Source organism: Oncorhynchus gorbuscha, unplaced genomic scaffold, assembly GCF_021184085.1.
Source record: "Oncorhynchus gorbuscha isolate QuinsamMale2020 ecotype Even-year unplaced genomic scaffold, OgorEven_v1.0 Un_scaffold_375:::fragment_4:::debris, whole genome shotgun sequence".
In the NCBI taxonomy this organism is placed as follows: domain Eukaryota; kingdom Metazoa; phylum Chordata; class Actinopteri; order Salmoniformes; family Salmonidae; genus Oncorhynchus; species Oncorhynchus gorbuscha.
Genome location: NW_025745227.1, coordinates 75,001 through 95,887, shown reverse-complemented (window position 1 = coordinate 95,887; position 20,887 = coordinate 75,001). Strand labels below are relative to the sequence as shown.

The window sequence follows — 20,887 nt, the reverse complement described above, 5'->3', positions numbered from 1 at the left end:
ACATTTTGCGACACATACAGGGTTTCTCATTGGCTATCTAGCTAGCTTTGTTTGACCCCGATTGGTGCTTATTTGACAAAGTTAGAGTCGATCAAGTGAAGACCACCCGCGTCATCGGTCGGCCATGAAGGCGTCGCTCTCTGACCAAATTTGGTGTCCTATAGGATATACTACACCCCTAATGATATAGTGAAGTCTAGTTACGTTCTAGGATCTCTGAGGAATTACATACAAACGTGATTTGACTGGTTGAAACAACGTTTAGGATTAGATTTTCACAGATTCCTTTCTTCTTCTTTTTTTCATTTTTTTCAAATTGAACGAGTGGAAATACAAAATCAATCGTGAATGCTCAATGGACCTTTTTAGGATATGAAAAATGATTTTATCTAACAAAACGTCACTTAATGTCATCTCTGGGACCCTTTTGGATGATAAATCAGAGCAAGTTTTCAGAATGTATGTATATACATTTCACCTTCAGAGGTGAATTTATCAAACCTATTGCGGTGAAAAAAAGTGTTTTGTTGTTTGGAGCTCTCCTCAAACAATAGCATGGCATTTTTCCGCAGTAATAGCTACTGTAAATTGGACAGTGCAGTTATATTAACAATAATTTAAGCTTGACCTCATCGGTGTGCATCGTGTGATTCTAACCAATTATTTGTAGGCATTGCCTACTCTTTGTCTAATAATTGGATGATGCCATTGGAAAAACACATTTTCACATATGTTGATATTGGGATGGTGCTGGAGATGACGAATATGAAGTGATTTTCTTTATTTTTATTTCCCTTTAAGATGCTTTGGGGAAAAAGGGCACAGGACCAGAGTTGGGAACCCCTGGTCTATAGATCCTAGTTAGTTGCTTAAATGGATAGGCTTAGCTATAGTTACAATCCTAGTAAAAACTGATTTGAACTTGATTCCATAGGTTGGATTTCAACGGGTTCTACACAGAGCGCCTTGAGAGGATGGCTATAGAGATAAGTCAGAAGGCTGCTGCATAGCACTGTTTTATGTGAGTGTTCATGAAGGTCACCCACTCTATAAGTATTTATTTCTCCTACTCATGCCCATATCAAAAACCAACTTCAAAGACGACATTCCTCTCCACATCAAACATGAAGCTGTCAAACATAAAGCTGTTTAGTGTTTTATTCAAGAAACTATCACCATAGATTTGACTATGCGGCTGGCTATAAGGTGTTTTCCCCTTTATGGGCATAGGAATAAATAATCATGAAATGTATGAATTTCTCACAGAAGAAATTAAAGAAAACCTGGACCTCTATATGGGTAACTTGTTTTTTACCTTGTGAAAATTGTTTTCGTGTTTTATTGTTCAATAAAAAAATATGAAATGTCCCCAAGCATTTTCTTTGTGATCTTTGTTTACAGAATTCAAACATTCCTAGGTAACAGTAAACAGTATTAATAATCGGGACCGGTTTTCTGGTAAAATGTGATGTCATGATTGCTACACGCAACGGCTGCCCTTTGCTGATAACGTAGGCTACATAACGGAGAGGCGGGACTGGTACCTTAGAGAGCTGCTTAATGTCTGTGTTCAGTATCCGTGCAAAACAGCACACTTGAGAAACTCAGGGATATTACGCTCCAGCCATGCGATACACTCTATATATATTCCTGTTATGCATAATCTATTGTGGTAAGTTTAACATATATAATTATGGTTTAATATGTACTATCTGAAGTTTTTTTAATATAAAATAATGGGCTAATTATGAACAATTGAATGAAATACAAAAAGGTGTATTTTGCTGTACAGTACTGTATTTATAAGGACCTAATTAGCACATCTGTTAGGATAATAATGCAATTTGACATATATAACATTGCAATGTTTAGAACTCGTTTGATGCTCGTCGTATGATCAATGTCTAGACTTTAAATGAGTAGCAATTACTATAAGAAATAGATAAACGTTATAATAGGTCTGGATGTCTGTTCTTTTAGTTGTACTGGTCAAGGGCGCACGGACATTAGATCACGTGGAGCGCTACGATGTCGTCCGACCTCAGAGACTGACTGGTCGGGTCAAAAGAAACATTTTCTCAAACCAGGTGCTTTACATTCCGTTATCCTTTCTCTATAACTATATAACAGTGATTCCTGTAAATTAGGGAAATACAGTATTTCAAATCCCCAATAAAGAGGAGAACAGCGTTTCATTGTCGACAGCTAACAACATCTTACCTATAGGTTTATCCTGATGGGCTACAATATGTCTTAACCATTTCTGGAGAGAACCACACAATTCATCTTGACAAAAATAGGTACATTATTTTAACCATCCACTAATTACTAGATGTGTCTTGGTAGCAAGTTTAGTAGCAGTTATTTTAATTGTTCTTTTCATAGGCAACTTATTGGGAGGCATTACACTGAAACAAACTATTCCGAAGGTGGAAAGCGGGTGACAACATTTCCAAATTATGAGGTATCGGAGCCATTAAATATAATAGCCCAGATTTGTGTCACTTTGTTTTGTTTCATTCAAGAGAAGCTCTAAACCAATACTTTTACTAATTTAAACTTCCTTTAGGACCACTGCTATTATCATGGTCATATTCAAGGCATTGAAGATTCATCTGTTAGTGTTGGAATCTGTTCTGGCATTAGGTAAGTGAGTATTTCTGCATATTTCCTGTTTTCTATTGGCAGTTTCTGAACTTTCTGAACTAGTTGGCAATGAATAGATTTCTCAGAAAATCCAACTTCTCGTTTGAGAAATTCAACATTGCTATATTTCCACATATATGTGTAATTCAAATCACTGAGACATTTGTGGTTGAAATTATTTTTGAAAGCGGTCTTAGACATTTAGAAATGTACCTGTCTTTTATGATGTAGCCTCTGCTGGCATTTCACCTACAAGACAGCGATTAGAGTTGCTATACTGAATAGCTTACTGCCTTTGATGTTGATTATTCATACTATATCATATAATTGGAGTAACAATGCTATTTTAATTGGGGAGAAACCGATTTTCCGTGCCTTGCAATTCCACACTCAGTAAACCGCTCACTGATGTGTCTTTCCAGTGGCTTTGTGAGGGCTGAGCAGAAGGTCTACTTGATTGAGCCTTTAGGAGACTCTGCCGATGGGGAGCATGCTCTGTACAGGCAGGAGCACCTCAGAACCAACAAGGCCAGCTGTGGTCACTCCAACGACAGCACGGTCTATGACCACGACCAGGGCCCGGCTCCCAGACTCTCGGGCCTCTTCAAGTCCAAAGGCTGGGTATGCAGTTACTTACTACTGCTTCCTTTTGTTACTTAGTTGCAACAATACACATCCAAAGATAGTGTTCAGGGTTCATGTTTTCTACTAGTTGTATTCATCTTGTAAAGTGAGTCCAGTATTCATCTTGTAAAGTGAGTCCAGTGTTTTCTTATCTCCATTTTTTTATTTTAGAAAAGTAAACCCATCACTGGACCTCAAAGATTTGTGGAGATGTATCTGGTGGCTGACTACACAGAGGTATATTATGTATCAACATAGATCTTATAGTTTGAAATGTTCCATTTGCCCTCAAATTTTGTGCACAAAGTGATTTACATCCCTGTTAGTGAGCATTTCTCCTTTGCCAAGATAATCCATCCACATGGCATATCAAGAAGCTGATTTAAACAGCACGATCATTACACCGGTGCGTTTTGTGCTGGGGATAATACAAGGCCACTCAAATGGGTAGTTTTGTCACACAACACAATACCACAGATGTCTCAAGTTTCGAGGGAGTGTGCAGTTGGCACGCTGACTGCAGGAATGTCCACCAGAACTGATGCCAGAGAATTTAAAGGTTAATTTCTCTACCATAAACCGCTCCAACGTTGTTTTAGAGAATTTGGCAGTACATCCGACCGGCCTCACAACAGCAGACCATGTGTAACCACGTCAGCCCATGACCTCCACATCCAGCTTCTTCACCTGCAGGATCGTCTGAAACCAGTCACCAGGACAACTGATGAAACTGAGGAGTATTTCTGTCCGTAATAAAGCCCTTTTGTGGGTGGGCTTGGCTCCCAAGTGGGTGGGCCTGTGCCCTCCCAGGCCCCCACCCATGTCTGTGCCGCTGCCCAGTCATGTGAAAACCATAGACTACTGAATTGATTTCAATTGTCTGATTTCCTTATATGTAAGTATAACTCAGTAAAATGGTTGCATGTTGCATTTATATATTTTTTAAATATTTTTCAGTACAAAATATTTGGAAGCGAAACCAAAACTCGGATGCTGGAAATTGCCAATCATGTTGATAAGGTACCTTTTCAAGGACTTGTGTGTTGTTTTGTATGTTTGTATGTGAATGGCTGCAGAAGCATAGTTAGGGCCAGGAGATTTACCTGACCAGCTCCAGGCTCTAGTTATAGGCACTTTATTGAATTGCTTACTGTTTATAATCCGAGTTTAGGGCCAGGAGTTTTCCCACCTAGCTCTAGTACGTGTAACTTATATTCATGAAGGAGTTATTGAAAAGATCGCCGTCTCTGCTTCCTAGTTGTATCGGCCATTGAACATCCGGGTTATGCTGGTGGGGTTGGAGATGTGGACTATCAGGGATCACATTGACGTCACAGCCAGTCCTGAGAACACCCTGGATAGGTTTCTCCAGTGGCGTCAAGACGACCTTCTAAAGAGGGTAAAGCATGACAATGCCCAGTTTGTCACGTGAGTAATTAGCCTTATCTTAATTTTTTGTGTTGATGAAAGGAACTGGATTGCATTGATTCATCACAATTTTCCCATGACATTATTGTTTGATATTATGTACTGTAAAAAATGTAAATATCAAATGTTGTTTTTAATGCATAAAATTAGAACGATGGACAAATGTCTCATTTTTTAGAACGATGGACAAATTCTAAAGCTTTTCCCCAACATTTTGTTGTTTTTAACAGTGGTAAAGATTTCTTGGGCGATACTGTCGGACTGGCAAATAAACTTGCCATGTGCACTGGAAGTTCAGGTGCAGTCAACCAGGACCACAATAGAAACCCAATTGGCATTGCCTCGACCATCGCTCATGAGATGGGCCACAACCTGGGCATGTCCCATGATACTTCAGGCTGCACCTGTGGGACATCGCTGTACAACGACAACTGTGTCATGGCAGATCGGCTCAGGTAAAGACAAAAACACTCATACATTACACAATTACTCACAAAATCAAATCACATACACATGGTTCGCAGATGTTAATGCGAGTGTAGCGAAATGCTTGTGCTTCTAGTTCCGACAATGCAGTAATAACCAACGAGTAATCTAACCTAACAATTCCACATCTACTACCTTATACACTCAAGTGTAAAGGGATAAAGAATATGTACATAAAGATATATGAATGTGTGATGGTACAGAAGGGCATAGGGAAGATGCAGTAGATGGTATAGAGTACAGTATATACATATGAGATGAGTAATGTAGGGTATGTAAACATTATATTAAGTGGCATTGTTTAAAGTGGCTCGTGATACATTTTTACATCAATTTCCATCAATTTCCATTATTAAAGAGGCTGGAGTTGAGTCTGTATGTTGGCAGCAGCCACTCAATGTTAAAGGTGGCTGTTTAACACTCTGATGGCCTTGAGATAGAAGCTGTTTTTCAGTCTCTCGGTCCCTGCTTTGATGCACCTGTACTGACCTCGCCTTCTGGATGATAGCGGGGTGAACAGGCAGTGGCTCGGGTGGTTGTTATCCTTGATGATCTTTATGGTCTTCCTGTGACAATCGGGTGGTGTAGGTGTCTTGGAGGGCAGGTAGTTTGCCCCCGGTGATGCGTTGTGCAAACCTCACTACCCTCTGGAGAGCCTTAAGGTTGTGGGCGGAGCAGTTGCCGTACAGGCGGTGATACAGCCCGACAGGATGCTCTCGATTGTGCATCTGTAGAAGTTTGTGAGTGCTTTTGGTGACAAGCCAAATTTCTTCAGCCTCCTGAGGTTGAAGAGGCACTGCTGTGCCTTCTTCACAACGCTGTCTGTGTGGGTGGACCAATTCAGTTTGTCCTTGATGTGTACGCCGAGGAACTTAAAACTTACTACCCTCTCCACTACTGTCCCGTCGATGTGGATAGGGGGGTGCTCCCTCTGCTATTTCCTGAAGTCCACAATCATCTCCTTTGTTTTGTTGACGTTGAGTGTGAGGTTATTTTCCTGACACCACACTCCGAGGGCCCTCACCTCCTCCCTGTAGGCCGACTCGTCGTTGTTGGTAATCAAGCCTACCACTGTAGTGTCGTCCGCAAACTTGATGATTGAGTTGGAGGCGTGCATGGTGACGCAGTCGTGGGTGAACAGGGAGTACAGGAGAGGGCTCAGAACGCACCCTTGTGGGGCCCCAGTGTTGAGGATCAGCGGGGTGGAGATGTTGTTACCTACCCTCACCACCTGGGGGTGGCCATAAGGAAGTCCAGTACCCAGTTGCACAGAGCGGGGTCGAGACCCAGGGTCTCGAGCTTGATGACGAGCTTGGAGGGTACTATGGTGTTAACTGCTGAGCTGTAGTCAATGAACAGCATTCTCACATAGGTATTCCTCTTGTCCAGATGGGTTAGGGCAGTGTGCAATGTGGTTGCGATTGCGTCGCCTGTGGACCTATTGGGGCGGTAAGCAAATTGGAGTGGGTCAAGGGTGTCAGGTAGGGTGGAGGTGATATGGTCCTTAACTAGTCTCTCAAAGCACTTCATGATGACGGAACTGAGTGCTACGGGGCGGTAGTCGTTTAGCTCAGTTACCTTAGCTTTCTTGGGAACAGGAACAATGGTGGCCCTCTTGAAGCATGTGGGAACAGCAGACTGGGATAAGGATTGATTAAATATGTCCGTAAACACACCAGCCAGCTGGTCTGCGCATGCTCTGAGGACGCGGCTGGGGATGTAGTCTGGTCCTGCAGCCTTGCGAGGGTTAACACGTTTAAATGTTTTACTCAAGTCGGCTGCAGTGAAGGAGAGCCCGCAGGTTTTGGTAGCGGGCCGTGTCAGTGGCACTGTATTGTCCTCAAAGGGAGCAAAAAAGTTATTTAGTCTGACTGGGAGCAAGACATCCTGGTCCGCGACACATTGACACACTGAGTCATTTCCTATGTTATTATGTTAGTCATTCTAAAGTGAGCCATCATTTCCTATGTTATTATGTTAGTCATTCTAAAGCGAGCTATCATTCCCACACCTTCAGGTCAGTGTACCCAGAGCTGTTCAGTGGCTGCAGTCAGGAGCAGCTGAGTGACTTCCTGGAGAGAGCCAATCCCAGCTGTCTGCAGGACACACCCGGCTCTGACAAGCTGTATGTGGGGCCTGCCTGTGGCAATGCCTTCCTGGACCCTGGAGAGGAGTGTGACTGTGGAACTGTGGAGGTTAGTCAGGCACACCTTAGACACACCTACTCATTGCAGGGTTTTTCTTTATTTGTACTATTTTCTACATTGTAGAATAATAGTCAAGACATCAAAACTATGAAAAAACACATGCAATCATGTAGTAACCAAAAAAGTGTTTAACAAATATAAATATATTTTATATTTGAGATTCTTCAAAGTAGCCACCCTTCGCCTTGAACACAGCTTTGCACACTCTTGGCATTCTCTCAACCAGCTTCATGAATGCATTTCAATTAACAAGTGTGTCTTGTTAAAAGTTAATTTGTAGAATTTCTTTCCTTCGTAATGCGTTTGAGACAATCAGTTGTTTTGTGACAAGGTAGGGGTGGTATACAAAAGATAGCCCTATTTAGTAAAAGACCAAGTCAAATAAGCAAAGATAAACGACAGTCCATCATTACTTTAAGACATGATGGTCAATCAATCCAGAAAATGTCAAGAACTCTTCAAGTGCAGTTGCAAAAACCATCAAGCTCTATGATGAAACTGGCTCTCATGAGGACCGCCACAGGAAAGGAAGACCCATAGTTACTTCTGCTGCAGAGGATAAGTTCATTAGAGTTAACTCCACCTCAGATTGCAGCCCAAATAAATGCTTCACAGAGTTCAAGTAACATACACATCTCAACATAAACTGTTCAGAGGAGACTGCGTGAATCAGGCCTTCATGGTCCAATTGCTTCAAAGAAACCACTACTAGAGGATACTGGTACTGTATGTACACTGCCATTGATTATATTGTCTTACACTATTCCTCTGACTCAATCAAAGGTTTGGCTTTGTTATAAGGATGACAAACATTTTCAAACGCATATGAAAGGGAGACAAAATATACACATGCATGAATGCTTTGCACCGTAAATGACGTTTTTTGGGTGACTGACTTTTATAAATAATTCATTTGACAGTGGTAAGATGAAATAGTTATTTTGTCTTTTGTCTCGGACTGGTGTGTCTTTTGTCCCTCCCAGGAGTGTAAGAATCCCTGCTGTGACCCCACAACCTGTCGCCTCACTGAGGGATCCAACTGTGATCATGGAACATGCTGCGAAAACTGCCAAGTAAGTGCATTTTTGATCTTTATGTAAAACCATATTCAAATCTGGGTGCTTTATTAAACGTATGATTAAATGACTCAGACCAGCTGGTAATGTCCATCTCTGATCTCCCTCTGCTCACCACGACTCAGACAGACACACCCAACCAACTACAACTAGCAACTACAACCAGCAACAAAAAAAGAACATAGCCATAAGAGAAGTAGGGTTCGGCTCCATAAAGAAGAGATGGGTGGATTGAGAAACCAGGGTTGGGATACTAGCAATAATGTGTTCCCCTGTACTGTACTGTCCATATCCTTCCTCCTTCCAATATGACAGTCAGGGGACTGTAAAGAAGCGGGCCTAGTCAGTCATCAAATAAAATCTGTACTGTATGAACCACCAGACTTGGCATCTAACCAAGAATCATACACTTTGCTGTAGTAGTAGTAGTAGTGTCCGATTTTTAGCAGACATTTATGTTAGCTGTATTAGTTATTAATCTGTTAGGAAGTTACTTACTCAACCACTGAACTATTTGTTCTCCATTCAACCTTCAGCTTAAACAGGCAACCAGTTTGTGTAGAGCAGCTTCCAGTGATTGTGACCTGGCAGAGTATTGCACTGGAACTTCAGAGCATTGCCCAGAAGATACCTTTAAAATGAACGGGAAACCTTGCAACTATAGTCAGGGGTACTGCTACAATGGGCAATGCCCAACACTTCAGCAACACTGCAAGAGACTATGGGGACCAGGTACTTGTCTTTACTGTTTTAAGTACATAGCCAATGATGTTTCTTATCAATTATCTATTCATTTACACTACACTAGTTACGACATAGCGCAACCATCCATAACCGTATGATGTTATTTCATTAACACAAAGCAGAACCCTTCCAAAAACAAAATAGGCCTAGATATAATCTCATTCAGTTAGTGCAAGTCATATTGTGATTTGTGCAATGATGATAATCTGCAGTAAGGATTCCAGTCATATCCTGTGGAACCAAGAATCATAACTCTCATCTCTCTTATCTTCTAGTGGCACAAGTAGGCACGGATTCCTGCTTTAATCTAAACCTGGGTGGCATTGAAGGTGCCCACTGCGGAAGGACCAAATACGGCTTTGTGTGTTGCACACCACAGTAAGTCCACTCCGATCTGTCACATTGACTTCCTGTGTTTTGACATTTCCATTTCCTGACATTTCACTTCACAATATGATCACACAATGTTCCTCCCAAGGCAATTAGAATAGAAAACAGCTATTACAAGACTTCCGTAAGTTTGTGTTGTTAAGAAAGACATTGTCATATTATTTTCTTCTCCTAGGAATATAAAATGTGGAACGCTATTTTGCTCGGGAGGGGATGAGTATCCCATCACTGGGCAGAAGGCCTCCTATACAATGAGGGGAACATGCAACATAGCAGTGGACCAGGATAAGATAAGAGCCCTCGACATGGTCCCAACAGGAACCAAATGTGGAATGAATGAGGTAAGACGGTTTCTGAATTCCAAATCATCCCTTGAGAGGGCCTTATTGGAATTCATATGAGTGTACAAATGAAGTGAACAATTCATCTTTGTTTCCATAGGTTTGCTATGATCACAAATGCCAAGATGTCAAAGTCTATGGTAAAACGGAGGACTGTTCATCAAAATGCCACAACAATGGGGTGAGTGCATTGATTGTTGATTTTGAGTTGTTAGTAAACTTCCGCTAGAATTGTTTGAACATTGTCATCACAATCATGGCTCTCTTTTGTTAGGTGTGCAACAACAAGGGACAGTGCCACTGTAACCCAGGTTGGGCTCCACCCTACTGTGACGTCAAGTATTCAGACTTGCCTCAAGGTATGCCTCATTCACTCTGTAGTGACATGCATTGTGGTTTATGTATCATGTGTTACATTTTGTGAAGGTAAACCTGAACAGTTGAAAAAAATTGACATCTTTTAATGATTAATAATGTTTTGGTTTTGCAGACCAATTTGGGGTGGTAGCTGGTGTCTCTGCAGCAATAGCTGTCTTGTTGCTGCTCACTTTCCTGGTTGCAGGACTGATGTGCTGCAAGAAGGACAAAAGAGAGAACTACATTTCCAAAAGGTGAGTTTTTTCCGCCAACGTATAATTTTTTATTTTTTGGTGAATGCCTCTTCAGTTGTCATTTCAAATGATTTGGTACACAATCAACATATTGATGTGTTATGTATTGATCTGTATTTGAAGGAAAGTCCACTCTACTCCGGGCCAGTTGAACCCAATGTTCCAGGAGCAGAGTGGGAAGGGTAATCCCCTTAGCAAGCCCCCCCAAATCAGCCAACCCACCTTCATGGAGTCATCTGCAACACAAGCCTGCATCCCTCTGTTTGTCACTGTGGTCCCTTCCAGGCCCCCTCCACAGGTGAGCTACATTACCACAACATTATCTCAACATTACCACTAGTCCAGGCAGATTGATAAAGGCCTTATGTGGAGTCATCTGTAGTATCATGTTACACATAACATACATATGCAGTTGAAGTTCGGAAGTTTACATACACTTAGGTTGGAGTCATTAAAACTCATTTTTCAACCACTCCACAAATTTCTTGTTAACGAACTATAGTTTTGGCAAGTCGGTTAGGACATCTACTTTGCATGACACAAAGTAATTGTTCCAACAATTGTTTACAGACAGATTATTTCACTTATAATTCACTGTATCACAATTCCAGTTTAATTTACTTACACTAAATTGACTGTGCCTTTAAACAGCTTGTAAAATTCCAGAAAATTGTGTAATTGCTTTAGAAGCTTCTGATAGGCTAATTGACATCATTTGAGTCAATTGGAGGTGTACCTGTGGATGTATTTCAAGGCCTACCTTCAAACTCAATGCCTCTTTTCTTGACATCATGGGAAAATCAAAAGAAATCAGCCAAGACCTCAGAAAACAAATTGTAGAATTCCACAAGTCGGGTTCATCCTTGGGAGCAATTTCCAAATGCCTGAATGTACCACGTTCATCTGTACAAACAATAGTACGGAAGTATAAACACCATGGGACCACGCAGCCGTCATATCGCTCAGGAAGGAGACGCGTTCTGTCTCCTAGAGATGAACTTACTTTGGTGCGAAAAGTGCAAATCAATCCCAGAACAACAGCAAAGGACCTTGTGAAGATGCTGGAGTAAACAGGTACAAAAGTATCTATATCCACAGTAAAACGAGTCCTATATCAACATAACCTGAAAGGCCGCTCAGCAAGGATGAAGCCACTGCTCCAAAACCGCCATAAAAAAGCCAGACTACGGTTTGTAACTGCATATGGGAACAAAGATTGTACTTTTTGGAGAAATGCCCTCTGATCTGATGAAACAAAAATAGAACTGTTTGGCCATAATGACCATCATTATCTTTAGAGGAAAAAGGGGGAGGCTTGCACACTGAAGAACACCATCCCAACTGTGAAGCACGGGGGTGGCAGCATCAGGTTGTGGGGGTGCTTTGCTGAAGGAGGGACTGGTGCACTTCACAAAATAGATGGCATCATGAGGGAGGAAAATGATTTGGATATATTGAAGCAACATCTCAAGACATCAGGAAGTTAAAGCTTGGTCGCAAATGGGTCTTCCAAATGGACAATGACCCCAAGCATACTTCCAAAGTTGTGGCAAAATGGCTTAAGGACAACAAAATCGAGGTATTGGAGTGGCAATCACAAAGCCCTGACCTTAATCCCATGGAAAATTGGTGGGTAGAACTGAAACAGCGTGTGTGAGGAAGGAGGCCTACAAAACTGACTCAGTTACACCATGTCTGTCAGGAGGAATGGGCCGAAATTCACCCAAATTATTGTGGGAAGCTTGTGGAAGGCTACCCAAAATTTCTGACCCAAGTTAAACAATTTAATGCTATCAAATACCAATTGAGTGTATGTAAACTTCTGACCCAGCCAGAAGAGGACTGGCCACCCCACATAGCCTGGTTCCTCTCTAGGTTTCTTCCTAGGTTTTGGCCTTTCTAGGGAGTTTTTCCTAACCACCGTGCTTCTACACCTGCATTGCTTGCTGTTTGGGGTTTTAGGCTGGGTTTCTGTACAGCACTTTGAGATATCAGCTGATGTACGAAGGGCTATATAAATACATTTGATTAAATTTGATTTGATGAAAGAAAGAAAAGCTCAAATAAATCCTATCTACTATTATTCTGACATTGCACATTCTTATAATAAAGTGGTGATCCTAACTTACCTAAAACAGGGAATTTTTACTAGGATTAAATGTCAGGAATTGTGAAAAACTGAGTTTAAATGTATTTGGCTAAGGTCTATGTAAACTTCAACTGTATGTTGTTCCTATGTAAAATATAATAATATCAACAAGAATTTAAACAGCTGCTGAACTCATAGAGATACCCACTTTACTTTAGGCAGGCTATGTTTTGAGTAGACTAAGGATATTTGGAAAGGAAAATAAATGCTGACCTTGCGGAGAACAATATTTTGTCTTCCAGCCACCAAAGAGCTTGCCGGCAGTGCTGCCACAATCTTGCATTGAACCGGTGAGCTATGTCAATTGAAATACTGAAACATATCATGTTACTTAACTCAGGAATCTTAGAAACGTACTGTATACTGACGTACCAAACTTGTACAAACATTTTCTTTATTCTATTTTTTTATCAGACTAAACCCGTACCTCCATCAAAGCCTTTGCCGACTCGACACCGGTAAGTCATTTCAGCCATTACAGTTAATAACATGTTGACATTTAATAACAACTGTATAACAATTAACTACATGGTCTCTACACGGTCTTATCATGAACTCATTATCAATTGGTGTATATTGTTCTGTTAGAAAATCAAGCATGTTGTCCCAGTGCCACCAGTCAAGGCCACTGCACCAATGGTACCCATTAAATACCCACAAGTAAGTGTTCATTTAACACGTCATGTATTTTGTCTCCTGAAATCATGACATAGCATGAAAGTAAAATAAAAAAACTACTTTGTTGGTAATTCCTTATGAAACCAGAATTGCAGGGCATGTTTCAAGATGGCCGTCTAACTGATCCCTGTGTGTTCAGCAGACCTCAGGAGGAGCAAGCCACAAGATTGCATTGAAGCCTCCCCCCATGCCACGTCAATGATGACTACTGCATGTAGCAGTATGTTGACTCATAGGAAGACAGACCTTTGATGAGCCCAGTTCTTGTTTCAGACTCTAGGAGGTCCTGAATGACCGAGCCTAATATCAACTGTGAAGAATGTCTTTGAAAACTCAACATCAACATAGTGATGTCTCAGAATGTGCTTCTCAACCACTGTGGAAAAGTGGTTTGGAAAATGCTGGAACAGATTGCTGGTGCATTTCTCATGCAGTGTTTTTTTTTCTTCAATTATTGTATGTAAAAAAAACATGTTTACAGTAGACCATTTCCTTTGACATGAACCTAGCATTTTCACTTGTTTTTATAGGTTGCCTCTGTTTGCACTTTTTACAAGGGGGAGAGCCTAATTCTACTTTGGATTTCTTGTACTTATGAATGTTAATTTACTGTTTCATGATCTCAAGCCAGTGTGCCTTTAAAAAAATAAGTATGGCATTGATGTTAGTTCTTTTTTCAAGATATTACAAATGAATGGTACATGTGAGAGGTACAGTGCCTTCAGAAAGTATTCACACCTCTTTGACTTTCCCCATATGTTGTTGTTACAAAGTGGGATATTTACATTACATTTAAGTCATTTAGCAGACGCTCTTATCCAGAGCGACTTACAAATTGGTGCATTCACCTTATGACATCCAGTGGAACAGCCACTTTACAATAGTGCATCTACATATTTTAACGGGGGGGGGGGGGGGGGTGAGAAGGATTACTTTATCCTATCCTAGGTATTCCTTAAAGAGGTGGGGTTTCAGGTGTCTCCGGAAGGTGGTGATTGACTCCGCTGTCCTGGCGTCGTGAGGGAGTTTGTTCCACCATTGGGGAGCCAGAGCAGCGAACAGTTTTGACTGGGCTGAGCGGGAACTGTACTTCCTCAGTGGTAGGGAGGCGAGCAGGCCAGAGGTGGATGAACGCAGTGCCCTTGTTTGGGTGTAGGGCCTGATCAGAGCCTGGAGGTACTGAGGTGCCGTTCCCCTCACAGCTCCGTAGGCAAGCACCATGGTCTTGTAGCGGATGCGAGCTTCAACTGGAAGCCAGTGGAGAGAGCGGAGGAGCGGGGTGACGTGAGAGAACTTGGGAAGGTTGAACACTAGACGGGCTGCGGCGTTCTGGATGAGTTGTAGGGGTTTAATGGCACAGGCAGGAGCCCAGCCAACAGCGAGTTGCAGTAATCCAGACGGGAGATGACAAGTGCCTGGATTAGGACCTGCGCCGCTTCCTGTGTGAGGCAGGGTCGTACTCTGCGGATGTTGTAGAGCATGAACCTACAGGAACGGGCCACCGCCTTGATGTTAGTTGAGAACGACAGGGTGTTGTCCAGGATCACGCCAAGGTTCTTAGCGCTCTGGGAGGAGGACACAATGGAGTTGTCAACCGTGATGGCGAGATCATGGAACGGGCAGTCCTTCCCAGGGAGGAAGAGCAGCTCCGTCTTGCCGAAGTTCAGCTTGAGGTGGTGATCCGTCATCCACACTGATATGTCTGCCAGACATGCAGAGATGCGATTCGCCACCTGGTCATCAGAAGGGGAAAGGAGAAGATTAATTGTGTGTCGTCTGCATAGCAATGATAGGAGAGACCATGTGAGGTTATGACAGAGCCAAGTGACTTGGTGTATAGCGAGAATAGGAGAGGGCCTAGAACAGAGCCCTGGGGGACACCAGTGGTGAGCGCATGGTGAGGAGACAGATTCTCGCCACGCCACCTGGTAGGAGCGACCTGTCAGGTAGGACGCAATCAAGCGTGGGCCACGCCGGAGATGCCCAACTCGGAGAGGGTGGAGAGGAGGATCTGATGGTTCACAGTATCGAAGGCAGCCGATAGGTCTAGAAGGATGAGAGCAGAGGAGAGAGAGTTAGCTTTAGCGGTGCGGAGCGCCTCCGTGATACAGAGAAGAGCAGTCTCAGTTGAATGACTAGTCTTGAAACCTGACTGATTTGGATCAAGAAGGTCATTCTGAGAGAGATAGCGGGAGAGCTGACCAAGGACGGCACGTTCAAGAGTTTTGGAGAGAAAAGAAAGAAGGGATACTGGTCTGTAGTTGTTGACATCGGAGGGATCGAGTGTAGGTTTTTTCAGAAGGGGTGCAACTCTCGCTCTCTTGAAGACGGAAGGGACGTAGCCAGCGGTCAGGGATAAGTTGATGAGCGAGGTGAGGTAAGGGAGAAGGTCTCCGGAAATGGTCTGGAGAAGAGAGGAGGGGATAGGGTCAAGCGGGCAGGTTGTTGGGCAGAAAGGGAGGAGAGGAGGGTTGAGGAGGCAGAATCAGGAGATAGGTTGGAGAAGGTTTGAGCAGAGGGAAGAGATGATAGGATGGAAGAGGAGAGAGTAGCGGGGGAGAGAGAGCGAAGGTTGGGACGGCGCGATACCATCCGAGTAGGGGCAGTGTGGGAAGTGTTGGATGAGAGCGAGAGGGAAAAGGATACAAGGTAGTGGTCGGAGACTTGGAGGGGAGTTGCAATGAGGTTAGTGGAAAAACAGCATCTAGTAAAGATGAGGTCGAGCGTATTGCCTGCCTTGTGAGTAGGGGGAATGTGAGAGGGTGAGGTCAAAGAGGAGAGGAGTGGAAAGAAGGAGGCAGAGAGGAATGAGTCAAAGGTAGACGTGGGGAGGTTAAAGTCGCCCAGAACTGTGAGAGGTGAGCCGTCCTCAGGAAAGGAGCTTATCAAGGCATCAAGCTCATTGATGAACTCTCCGAGGGGACCTGGAGGGCGATAAATGATAAGGATGTTAAGCTTGAAAGGGCTGGTAACTGTGACAGCATGAAATTCAAAGGAGGCGATAGACAGATGGGTAAGGGGAGAAAGAGAGAATGACCACTTGGGAGAGATAAGGATCCCGATGCCACCACCCCGCTGACCAGAAGCTCTCGGGGTGTGCGAGAACACGTGGGCGGACGAAGAGAGAGCAGTAGGAGTAGCAGTGTTATCTGTGGTGATACATGTTTCTGTCAGTGCCAAGAAGTCGAGGGACTGGAGGGAGGCATAGGCTGAGATGAACTCTGCCTTGTTGGCTGCAGATCGGCAGTTCCAGAGGCTACCGGAGACCTGGAACTCCACGTGGGTCGTGCGCGCTGGGACCACCAGATTAGGGTGGCAGCGGCCACGCGGTGTGGAGCGTTTGTATGGTCTGTGCAGAGAGGAGAGAACAGGGATAGACAGACACATAGTTGACAGGCTACAGAAGAGGCTACGCTAATGCAAGGATATGAATATATAAATGGGATATAAATGGATTTAATTGGAATTTATTGTCAACGATCTACACAAATCTAATGTCAAAGTGGAATATCTTGATTTAGATAAGTATTCAACCTCCTGAGTCAATACATGTTAGAATCACCTTTTGCAGCGATTACAGCTGTGAGTCTTTCTGGTTGATATTAAGGGACAGATTCCGACCCGAGTTAAGCACATAAATGGAACGTCAATTCCATTTTCTGCACTTTTCTCTTGCTTTGTCTCTCTCTTTTTCTCTCTCTTTTTCTCTCTTTGTCTCTCTCTTTTTCTCTCTCATTTTCTCTCCTTTTCTCTCCTTTTCTCTCTTTTTCTCTCTCTTTGTCTCTCTCATTTTCTCTCTCTTTTTCTCTCTCTTTTTCCCTCTTTTTCTCTATTTCTCTCTCTCTCTCTTTTCTCTCTCTTTTTCTCTCTCTTTTCTCTCTTTTTTTCTCTCTTTTTCTCTCTTTTTCTCTCTTTTTCTCTCTCTTTTCTCTCTCTTTTCTCTCTCTTTCTCTCTCTTTTTCTCTCTCTTTTTCTCTCTTTTTTCTCTCTTTTTCTCTCTCTTTTTCTCTCCCTTTTCTCTCTCTTTTTCTCTCTCTTTCTCTCTCTTTTTCTCTCCTTTTTCTCTCCCTTTTTCTCTCCCTTTTTCTCTCTTTTTCTCTCTCTTTTTCTCTCTCTTTTTCTCTCTCTTTTTCTCTCTCTTTTTCTCTCTCTTTTTCTCTCTTTTTCTCTCTCTTTTTCTCTCTTTTTCTCTTTTTTCTCTCTCTATTTCTCTCTCTTTTTCTCTCTTTTTCTTTCCCTTTTCTCTCTCATTTTCTCTCTCTTTTTCTCTCTCTTTCTCTCCTTTTCTCTCTTTTTCTCTCTCTTTGTCTCTCTCATTTTCTCTCTTTTTCTCTCTCCTTTTCTCTCTCTTTTTTTTTCTCTTTTTCTCTCTTTTTCTCTCTCTCTTTTTCTCTCTTTTTTCTCTCTTTTTTCTCTCTTTTCTCTCTTTTTCTCTCTCTTTTTCTCTCTCTTTTTCTCTCTTTTTCTCTCTCTTTTTCTCTCTCTTTTTCTCTCTCTTTCTCTCTCTTTTTTCTCTCTCTTTTCTCTCTCTTTTCTCTCTTTTTCTCTCTCTTTTTCTCTCTCTTTTTCTCTCTTTTTCTCTCTCTTTTTCTCTCTTTTTTCTCTCTCTTTTTCTCTCTCTTTTTCTCTCTCTTTTTCTCTCTCTTTTCTCTCTCTTTTCTCTCCTTTTCTCTCTCTTTTTCTCTCTTTTTCTCTCTTTTTCTCTCTTTTCTCTCTTTTTCTCTCTCTTTTTCTCTCTCTTTTTCTCTCTCTTTTTCTCTCTCTTTTCTCTCTTTTTCTCTCTCTTTTTCTCTCTTTTTTTCTCCCTTTTCTCTCTCCCTTTTTCTCTCTCTTTTTCTCTCTCTTTTTCTCTCTCTTTTTCCTCTTTTTCTCTCTTTTTCTCTCTTTTCTCTCTCTTTTTCTCTCTCTTTTTCTCTCTTTTTCTCTCTCTTTTTCTCTCTCTTTTTCTCTCTCTTTTTCTCTCTCTTTTTCTCTCTCTTTCTCTCTCTTTTTCTCTCTTTTCTCTCTCTTTTTCTCTCTTTTTCTCTCTCTTTTTCTCTCTCTTTTTCTCTCTCTTTTTCTCTCTCTTTTTCTCTCTCTTTTTCTCTCTTTTTCTCTCTTTTTTCTCTCATTCTCTCTTTTTCTCTCTCTTTTTCTCTCCCTTTTCTCTCTCTTTTTCTCTCTCTTTTTCTCTCTCTTTTTCTCTCTTTTTCTCTCTCTTTTTCTCTCTCTTTTTCTCTCTTTTTCTCTCTTTTTCTCTCTCTTTTTCTCTTTTTCTCTTTTCTCTCTCTTTTTCTCTCTTTTTTCTCTCTTTTTCTCTCTCTTTTCTCTCTCTTTTTCTCTCTCTTTTTCTCTCTTTTTCTCTCTCTTTTTCTCTTTTTCTCTTTTTCTCTTTTTCTCTCTTTTTCTCTCTTTTTCTCTCTCTTTTTCTCTCTCTTTTTCTCTCTCTTTTCTCTCTCTTTTTCTCTCTTTTTCTCTCTTTTTCTCTCTCTTTTTCTCTTTTCTCTTTTTTCTCTCTTTTTCTCTCTCTTTTTCTCTCTCTTTTTCTCTCTCTTTTTCTCTCTTTTTCTCTCTCTCTTTTTCTCTCTTTTTTCTCTCTTTTTCTCTCTTTTTTCTCTCTTTTTCTCTCTTTTTCTCTCTTTTTCTCTCTTTTTCTCTCTTTTTCTCTCTCTTTTTTCTCTCTTTTTCTCTCTCTTTTTCTCTCTCTTTTTCTCTCTTTTTCTCTTTTTTCTCTCTCTTCTCTCTCTTTTTCTCTCTCTTTTTCTCTCTTTTTCTCTCTTTTTCTCTCTCTTTTTCTCTCTTTTTCTCTCTTTTTCTCTCTCTTTTTCTCTCTTTTCTCTCTTTTTCTCTCTCTTTTTCTCTCTCTTTTCTCTCTTTTCTCTCTTTTTCTCTCTCTTTTTCTCTCTCTTTTCTCTCTTTTTCTCTCTCTTTTTCTCTCTTTTTCTCTTTTTCTCTCTCTTTTTCTCTCTTTTTCTCTCTCTTTTTCTCTCTTTTTCTCTCTCTTTTTCTCTCTCTTTTTCTCTCTCTTTTTCTCTCTCTTTTTCTCTCTCTTTTCTCTCTCTTTTTTCTCTCTTTTTCTCTCTCTTTTTCTCTCTCTTTTCTCTCTCTTTTTCTCTCTTTTTTCTCTCTTTTTCTCTCTCTTTTTTCTCTCTTTCTCTTTTTCTCTCTTTTTCTCTCTCTTTTCTCTCTTTTTTCTCTCTTTTTTTCTCTCTCTTTTTCTCTTTTTCTCTCTCTTTTTCTCTCTCTTTTTCTCTCTTTTTCTCTCTCTTTTCTCTCTCTTTTTCTCTCTCTTTTTCTCTCTCTTTTTCTCTCTTTTTCTCTTTTTCTCTCTTTTTTCTCTCTTTTTCTCTCTTTTTTCTCTCTTTTTCTCTCTTTTTCTCTCTTTTCTCTCTTTTTCTCTCTCTTTTCTCTCTCTTTTTTCTCTCTTTTCTCTCTCTTTTCTCTCTCTTTTTCTCTCTCTTTTTCTCTCTTTTTCTCTCTTTTTCTCTCTTTTTCTCTCTTTTTCTCTCTCTTTTTCTCTCTTTTTCTCTCTCTTTTTCTCTCTCTTTTTCTCTCTCTTTTTCTCTCTCTTTCTTTTTTCTCTCTTTTTCTCTCTTTTCTCTCTCTTTTTTCTCTCTTTTTCTCTCTCTTTTTCTCTCTCTTTTTTTCTCTCTCTTTTTCTCTCTCTTTTTCTCTCTCTTTTTCTCTCTCTTTTTCTCTCTTTTTTCTCTCTTTTTTCTCTCTTCTCTCTCTTTTTCTCTCTCTTTTTCTCTCTCTTTTCTCTCTTTTTCTCTCTCTTTTTCTCTCTCTTTTTCTCTCTCTTTTTCTCTCTTTTTCTCTCTCTTTTTTCTCTCTTTTTCTCTCTCTTTTTCTCTCTCTTTTTCTCTCTCTTTTTCTCTCTTTTTTTTCTCTCTCTTTTTTCTCTCTCTTTTCTCTCTTTTCTCTCTCTTTTTCTCTCTCTTTTTCTCTCTCTTTTTCTCTCTCTTTTTCTCTCTTTTTCTCTCTTTTTTCTCTCTTTTTCTCTCTCTTTTTCTCTCTCTTTTTCTCTCTCTTTTTTCTCTCTCTTTTCTCTCTCTCTTTTTCTCTCTTTTTCTCTCTTTTTCTCTCTTTTTCTCTCTTTTTCTCTCTCTCTTTTCTCTCTTTTCTCTCTCTTTTTCTCTCTCTTTTTCTCTCTCTTTTTCTCTCTCTTTTTTCTCTCTCTTTTCTCTCTCTTTTTCTCTCTCTTTTTTCTCTCTTTTTCTCTCTCTTTTTCTCTCTTTTTCTCTCTTTTTCTCTCTTTTCTCTCTCTTTTTCTCTCTCTTTTTCTCTCTCTTTTCTCTCTTTTTCTCTCTCTTTTTCTCTCTTTTTCTCTCTTTTTTCCCTCTTTTCTCTCTCTTTTTCTCTCTCTTTTTCTCTCTTTTCTCTCTCTTTTTCTCTCTCTTTTCTCTCTTTTCTCTCTTTTTCTCTCTCTTTTTCTCTCTTTTCTCTCTCTTTTTCTCTCTCTTTTTCTCTCTCTTTTTCTCTCTTTTCTCTCTCTTTTTCTCTCTCTTTTCTCTCTCTTTTCTCTCTC

At 41.1% G+C, this 20,887-nt stretch overlaps 1 protein-coding gene across 3 annotated transcripts; it reads left to right on the top strand.

Annotated features, from left to right (window-relative positions):
• Positions 1–1,544: 1,544 nt before the first annotated feature.
• On the top strand, positions 1,545–14,038 carry LOC124018028 (disintegrin and metalloproteinase domain-containing protein 8-like). Of its 3 annotated transcripts, none has more exons than XM_046333279.1 (23): positions 1,545–1,672; positions 1,981–2,087; positions 2,227–2,300; positions 2,386–2,464; positions 2,570–2,646; positions 3,069–3,267; positions 3,442–3,507; positions 4,228–4,290; positions 4,529–4,698; positions 4,929–5,153; positions 7,202–7,379; positions 8,375–8,464; positions 9,004–9,199; positions 9,487–9,589; positions 9,777–9,942; positions 10,043–10,123; positions 10,217–10,301; positions 10,433–10,553; positions 10,677–10,851; positions 12,945–12,992; positions 13,117–13,160; positions 13,291–13,362; positions 13,523–14,038. In XM_046333279.1, the coding sequence occupies exons 1-23, from the start codon at positions 1,627–1,629 to the stop codon at positions 13,554–13,556; spliced, it is 2,499 nt and encodes an 832-aa protein (XP_046189235.1). In that variant the 5' UTR covers positions 1,545–1,626; the 3' UTR covers positions 13,557–14,038. The 3 variants fall into 3 exon arrangements, with proteins under 3 accessions (XP_046189235.1, XP_046189234.1, XP_046189236.1); XM_046333278.1 differs by having other exon boundaries at positions 13,520–14,038; XM_046333280.1 differs by having other exon boundaries at positions 1,556–1,672; positions 1,959–2,087; positions 13,520–14,038.
• Positions 14,039–20,887: the final 6,849 nt, after the last annotated feature.